The sequence below is a fragment of the Glycine max genome, chromosome 3 (assembly GCF_000004515.6).
Source record: "Glycine max cultivar Williams 82 chromosome 3, Glycine_max_v4.0, whole genome shotgun sequence".
Classification (NCBI taxonomy): Eukaryota; Viridiplantae; Streptophyta; class Magnoliopsida; order Fabales; family Fabaceae; genus Glycine; species Glycine max.
Genome location: NC_016090.4, coordinates 44,519,549 through 44,525,370, shown reverse-complemented (window position 1 = coordinate 44,525,370; position 5,822 = coordinate 44,519,549). Strand labels below are relative to the sequence as shown.

Here is a 5,822-nt window from a genome sequence, read left to right as displayed (position 1 = left end):
TGTCTATCTCCCAAATGCCTTTGCAAAGACTCAATAGATAAAATGCATAAAGTTATAATTCTAGATGTTTGCTAAAGCATGGACATTGGGTTACCATTCTATGCCTAACAATGTTAACCCTATGATTTCTTTTCTTTGATTGTTCTATTAAGCGTTACCCTTTCCCAAGTGTATAACCCTTAGAACATATTCAAGCATTCATTGATTACCCCTAATTAGGCTAGGCTTTATGCAGGATAAATAAGAAAGAAAATAGGAAAGAAAAACATGGTATTGCATTGATAAATAGTGAAGAGTACACAAAGGGAGTGAATGAAACCCCTAGGAGGGGGTTCTGTCTGGGTGTGTTGTTTCCCTTAGACTTGCTATCTATTTATAGCGGCTGAAGTGAACTTTGGATCTTTTTAGACACGCTTAACGTGTATTGGGCTGGGCCTGTTTCAGATTTTTTTCTTTTCTTCAATTTTTCTAACCTTTCTGTGTGTTACACCTCCAGTTTTTATATCTGTAGCCAAAATCCAACAAAACATCAATTCTTTAATATTTAAGCATAAATAACTACTAAATATTTTTAAAGACAATTTTACCTTATTTTCTATTATCAAAATATAATTATTTAACGGTTATCAACCACGAGAATAAAATTCAATAAAATATGAATCGACGATTAATCAGTATGTAGAAACTTGATTTTACAGCCAACAACCACAATTATACATAAAGAACCCGACACTAGGATGTACAGGAGGACCCCCTTTTACACATCTCGTTGGTGCAGTAGAAATTGAAGAAAAACAAACCCAACACTAACCATAAAAGACATCATGAACTAATATCCTAGATTTTGTAGGCACATCCTACCTAGTAATAAGTCCACAAAGGGCATAAAACAGAGTCTAATAGTTATGGTAAAATAGATGGCCATTCCTTCTGGCAGCTGCATCCCTTTTCACTGATATGACCCATTTGAGAGCAACACGAATCTTATACCACACTGCTTTGGTTTTGCCACTACTTGATATATCCACATCCGAATTGATGAAAGTAGAATAGCTGCTAAATTCTGCTCCAACAGGAGAACCAAATAAAATGCCAGTTTCTGGCTCCCATGTTGTGTAAGGAGGACAATCATCTATGAATTGAATCTCTGAGCTTTCATTCTCTGTTGAATAACCACCTCGCACGAATGGAAATTGCGATCCATTAAGGTCACAACTATCCTCTTCAGTGTACATTTCAGAGGAAAGTTCATCTAACAGATGACTGTTTTGTGACATCTCTGTTATGCCTGGCAGTGGATCAGCATAAACTTGGTGGTCATGCATTCCTTCATCAGTATATGAAGGAGAGATAGATGGTTGACTATAATCTGGAAATGTTACTGATTGACCTGCACAAGACAGATTAAAAAGATTATATAGAAGTATTCAACAGGAAGAGCACAATTGGCTAAAAGTGGACAAGAGCTATAACAAAGAGTCACGTGCATGAGAAATAGGTAAGTTTTGAAGGTAGTGAATGACATGGATTTATCAAGTTGGGTGTTGTGTTTGTGTAAGGAATAATAACGATATTGTGGGCATGATATATCCAAATTTCCCATAGTCTTTGTTCATATTTTGGGAGTTTCCTCCTATATTAAAAATAAGTGAGGATATGCATCCCCAGTTTATTACTACTTCAAGTATATAAAGAAACAAAAGCCTTTGTGCTTGAATAACTTGGGCAATATAGCACAGTGACTGTTTATGTACTCTCCCTCGAGTTTTAATATATCTGCAAGACAAAAGATTCTTATGGCATAACCTGTCCTGCCATAGCCCTTGCTTAGTGAATAGTGATTGATCCCTTGTAAGTTCAAAGTCTTGCTGAGTGATACAGAATAGGAGATGATGAAATAGCCAAAAGTTATACCATTACATATACCTTGTGCAGTTGAGATATTAACATGTTGCAGACCTTGATCTTGAGTGTCAGACTGCCTTGCTTTTAGACATGCAGCTAGATTTAAATAGTTCAACTTAGTCTCTTCAATCAATTTCAAATCGTACACATTTTTGTAGGCCTGATGCTTCACTATTTCCACCAAATGCTGCCAAGTAAGAAGGAACCTGATCACTTTTTGATCCACAGGTATAATATGATATATAAATAGTGATAAGGCAGGAATCACTGATTTAAAGAAACCAAAGATGTGACATAAAGTTTTTCTTTTAAGATATATCTAACAGCCAATTACGAACAGGTTATGACTTATGAATGCATACCTTTTCTCTAGGATTGAGAGTATCAGGTAAATAATAATTTTGCCAATCGAATGTCACTCCCACAAGGATGTAGATGGAATTGAATAGCAGGCCTACTTGCAGTTCTTCTGAGTGATAGCTGTAAAGCTGGTAATCATCTATCTCACAGGCTTTGGCATGCTCAGTGATTACTAACCATGACTTCTTTGGAATATTTCCAAACGTCTACATCCCAAGAGAAAAAGTTTCAATAAATATACTCATGTTAAGCATGGATTTAATTAAGTATTTATGTGAAGGGCGCAATAAGTAAAGAATGTCTAGCGATAACACAAAAGAAGAAAAGAAAAAGCAAAAGAAACAATGTTTTACTTCATATAATGAAGGTTCGTTGGTTATGTAAAAACGCAAGAGATCCTTGACGTTGTGAATTCCATGCAAAGAGAGCTGCTTGTGGATTTTTCCTTCCTTAGCAATTTTCTTCAAACGCCATATATCATCATTCAACTTCAAGTATGGAGGGTAGTGTTTCTTGTAGGCTTAAATGACAAAATTACATGTCAGTTTTGGAGTTGTACTGAATAAATAGATTATACTGAAAAATAAAATCCACGCATACAAGTTTAATGGAAACAGTAATTATATCTTAGGTTGGAAATAGAGAATGAGAAACAGAAGTAATCTATTAAGACTCACACTCTCCTCTGTTATCTTTGACTACAAAAGGTTCACTTCTACCCTCCTGAATCTTTTCTCCATTGGAAGTTGGTTGCACAGCTTTGACTCCAATCCTGAACCTTCTGCTTCTTTGCCATCTCGAGTTGTCAGAGAAGGCAATTTTAGTTATACAACCAACTCCACCTTTTAGCGTAATAAATCTCTCTCCAATCAATAGAGGCTCTTTACCTTCTCTTTCGCGTAAAATATTGGAATTGAACTCATCTTCAGTCCAATCCTCACAGCCATGAGATCCAAACTCTCCATCCAGGACACAGATCTCTATCTTTAGTGAGGAAAGAGGACCATCATTTACTACAGACTCAGTTCTAACATCAAATAACGCAATTTGAAGAAATGATTCATCTTTTGTTATTATACTAGACCGGGTAAAAATTGTTTCAGGCAGCTTATTAATAAAACACAACTTTAAATGTTTGGCTCCGGATATGCCAGCCTCACCAACCCTTTCCCTGCAACAAATTTGGACAAAAAGAATAGTAAACTAAGAGTATTACTCAAATAAATGGAGGAGAGTAAATACAGGATGAAGTCAAGAAAAGAAAAAATTAACCACATGACATAATTCCTCCAAGGCTCAGTTTCGTACAGGATAAACTGAGGGATAAAATGAGACTTAAAAAGATCCATGGATAAATTTTCAATATAATTTCACAATAAGATTGATCTATGAGCCTTTCCGATAAATTTTTAATCACACACAATCATAGGAAATGAATTCAACAATTGTGTGTTGTTAACACAGAAAATGAACATGAAGAACTAACCTTGAAAATAGATGAGCTTGGTCCTGGATTTTTTGTTCCACCACCTCTCTTACCTATTTGAGGAAGACAAATGAATCAATATTGTCGCTTCAAAAAAAATTAATGATAGGGGATACTTGAAATTTTCCCGTTCCCATAATCATTTAAATTTTTTAAAGATATTTAAATAAAAGAGTTTTTCCCATTTATATATAACGGCCATCAATGTCGTACCTATCTGTCAAAATGCTTCTTGGACTAAATCAACCAAAAAAAAAAACAAAATTGGGAAATAGGATGAAAAGCAAAAGAGCAGAAGGAATAAATAGTCTGGCTAATCACTAATGCTACTCTTTCCTTTCCAAATCAAATAGTAAGCATAACTAGGAAACCATGTGTGAGAATCACAGATATATTTATCAATGAGCACTAAGCAATTGCAGAAACCTGGGGAACATTAAGAATGGTATACTAAGTACTTTCGAACTGGTGATTGGTTGTGAAGTGATAGGTACTTTCACACATGTAGAAGATGCTCAAAAGTCAAAACTAACTGAAATTAAAAAAAAAAAAACTCAACATCATATCACCAAGATGCAAATAGACTCAATCATCACTTACCACTCTTCGCAGAAAATTTTCCAAATAGGAAGATTTATCACTCATCCATAGCGCGTTGATCACATTTCTAAGGCCACTGCATAAAGAGCGCAGAAAATCAAACTTAGACCTCATCACAGCCCGAAACACCAAAATAAGTATACAAATAACAGTTAAGTACCTGATTGATGCTTGTTTTTGCTCCTGAATTGGAACTTTGCCCCTGCCTTCGTGCCTCTGACCAGATTGCCTTTTTGATACCATCCAAAATGTTACAAAGCAAATGAACAACTCAAGGTTTTTAGATGTACTCTGAATGATAGATATGATTTAATAACTCAACCAAGCGTAATTAATTCAAGCCACAAATGCGTGTGTGTGTGTGTATATATATATATATATATATGATATACGTTAAGTGTAGGAAGAAAAAACGATGCTTCGTTCGAGTACAGCGCACTAATAGGACACGTTAATCCCAGAAAGTCAATCCAGCTCGCATTTCCTCCTAAGATTCCCAGAAAGTACAAACAAAAACAAAACGGTTGGATATATACCATATTAGTATCTTGAACTTAAAACGGCGAAACTGACAGTTTATTCAGACATGTACTTTTTCTAATAAGAAATAATAAGATTTTCAACATGTTATTGCCTCGTCTTATATATTAATAAGATCCATTAACAAGGTAAAAAATTTATTGGATATATGTAAAATAAATATTTAAGAGTAAGAGTGTAAAATAATTTTTTTGACAAGTAATTTTCTTTGGAAATACTTAAAAAAAAACATTTTCATGTTATCATGAATTATCGTGTAAACTAAAACAGTTGACTTTTTTAGTATTTTGTGCTGATTTTATATCAAAATCAAATTATTATTTTGATCTGTCACTTTTTTTTCTTATCAAATCATTTTCTTTAGTTACTATGACATTTTTTGTGATCTCTACATTATCATGTCACTGTTAAAAAATTTATACACAATTTTACTTTAATAATAAGAAATCACAAAAAACTTCAAAAAATCCACATATTTATATTTTTTATCATAACTTAATTATTTTTTAAATAAAATAATTATTCATTTTTGAGTTTTTATTTATAAAAAGAATAAATATGAATAATTAAAGAAATATTAAATATCAATTACAATAATTAATTCATATTTTTATTTTCAGCCTTCCCCATACACTATAGTTTTCCCCACTCCCCCCACTTCTCAATTCCCTCATTCTTTTTCTCTTCTTTTCTTCATCACTGACAAATCGCCGATCATTGCTCCATGCAGTGTAGAGACGATGAATTAGGAAAATTAATTAAGACAACGATTGTTATATTTGGGATGGGATCAAGGTAGGGATGAATATCCAAATAAAAACATGCAGAGACATTATTTTCCCTCCTAGCTACCAGACACGCTTATAACTTATAAGTGACGTTTTTATCCCAATGCGACGCGTTTAAAGGAGACGCAATACAAACGAATAAC

At 33.8% G+C, this 5,822-nt stretch overlaps 1 protein-coding gene across 2 annotated transcripts; it reads right to left on the bottom strand.

Annotated features, from left to right (window-relative positions):
* Window positions 1–356: 356 nt before the first annotated feature.
* On the bottom strand, window positions 357–4,806 carry LOC100816427 (calmodulin-binding protein 60 D). Of its 2 annotated transcripts, XM_041014204.1 has the most exons (9): window positions 4,512–4,806; window positions 4,352–4,427; window positions 3,752–3,804; window positions 2,943–3,436; window positions 2,619–2,785; window positions 2,268–2,471; window positions 1,927–2,092; window positions 862–1,390; window positions 357–505 (listed from the first exon to the last, which is right to left on the bottom strand). In XM_041014204.1, the coding sequence occupies exons 1-8, from the start codon at window positions 4,592–4,594 to the stop codon at window positions 897–899; spliced, it is 1,737 nt and encodes a 578-aa protein (XP_040870138.1). In that variant the 5' UTR covers window positions 4,595–4,806; the 3' UTR covers window positions 357–505; window positions 862–896. The 2 variants fall into 2 exon arrangements, with proteins under 2 accessions (XP_040870138.1, XP_003520794.1); XM_003520746.5 differs by lacking the exon at window positions 357–505 and having other exon boundaries at window positions 675–1,390; window positions 4,512–4,798.
* Window positions 4,807–5,822: the final 1,016 nt, after the last annotated feature.

Coding starts and splice junctions, on each gene's coding strand:
- LOC100816427 (XM_041014204.1), bottom strand. CDS start 4,594: ATGGTATCAAAAAGGCAATCTGGTCAGAGGCACGAAGGCAGGGGCAAA. Junction 2,093..2,267: donor CTCTCAATCCTAGAGAAAAG/GTATGCATTCAT, acceptor CTTACTTGGCAG/CATTTGGTGGAAATAGTGAA. Junction 1,391..1,926: donor TAATATCTCAACTGCACAAG/GTATATGTAATG, acceptor TGTCTTGTGCAG/GTCAATCAGTAACATTTCCA.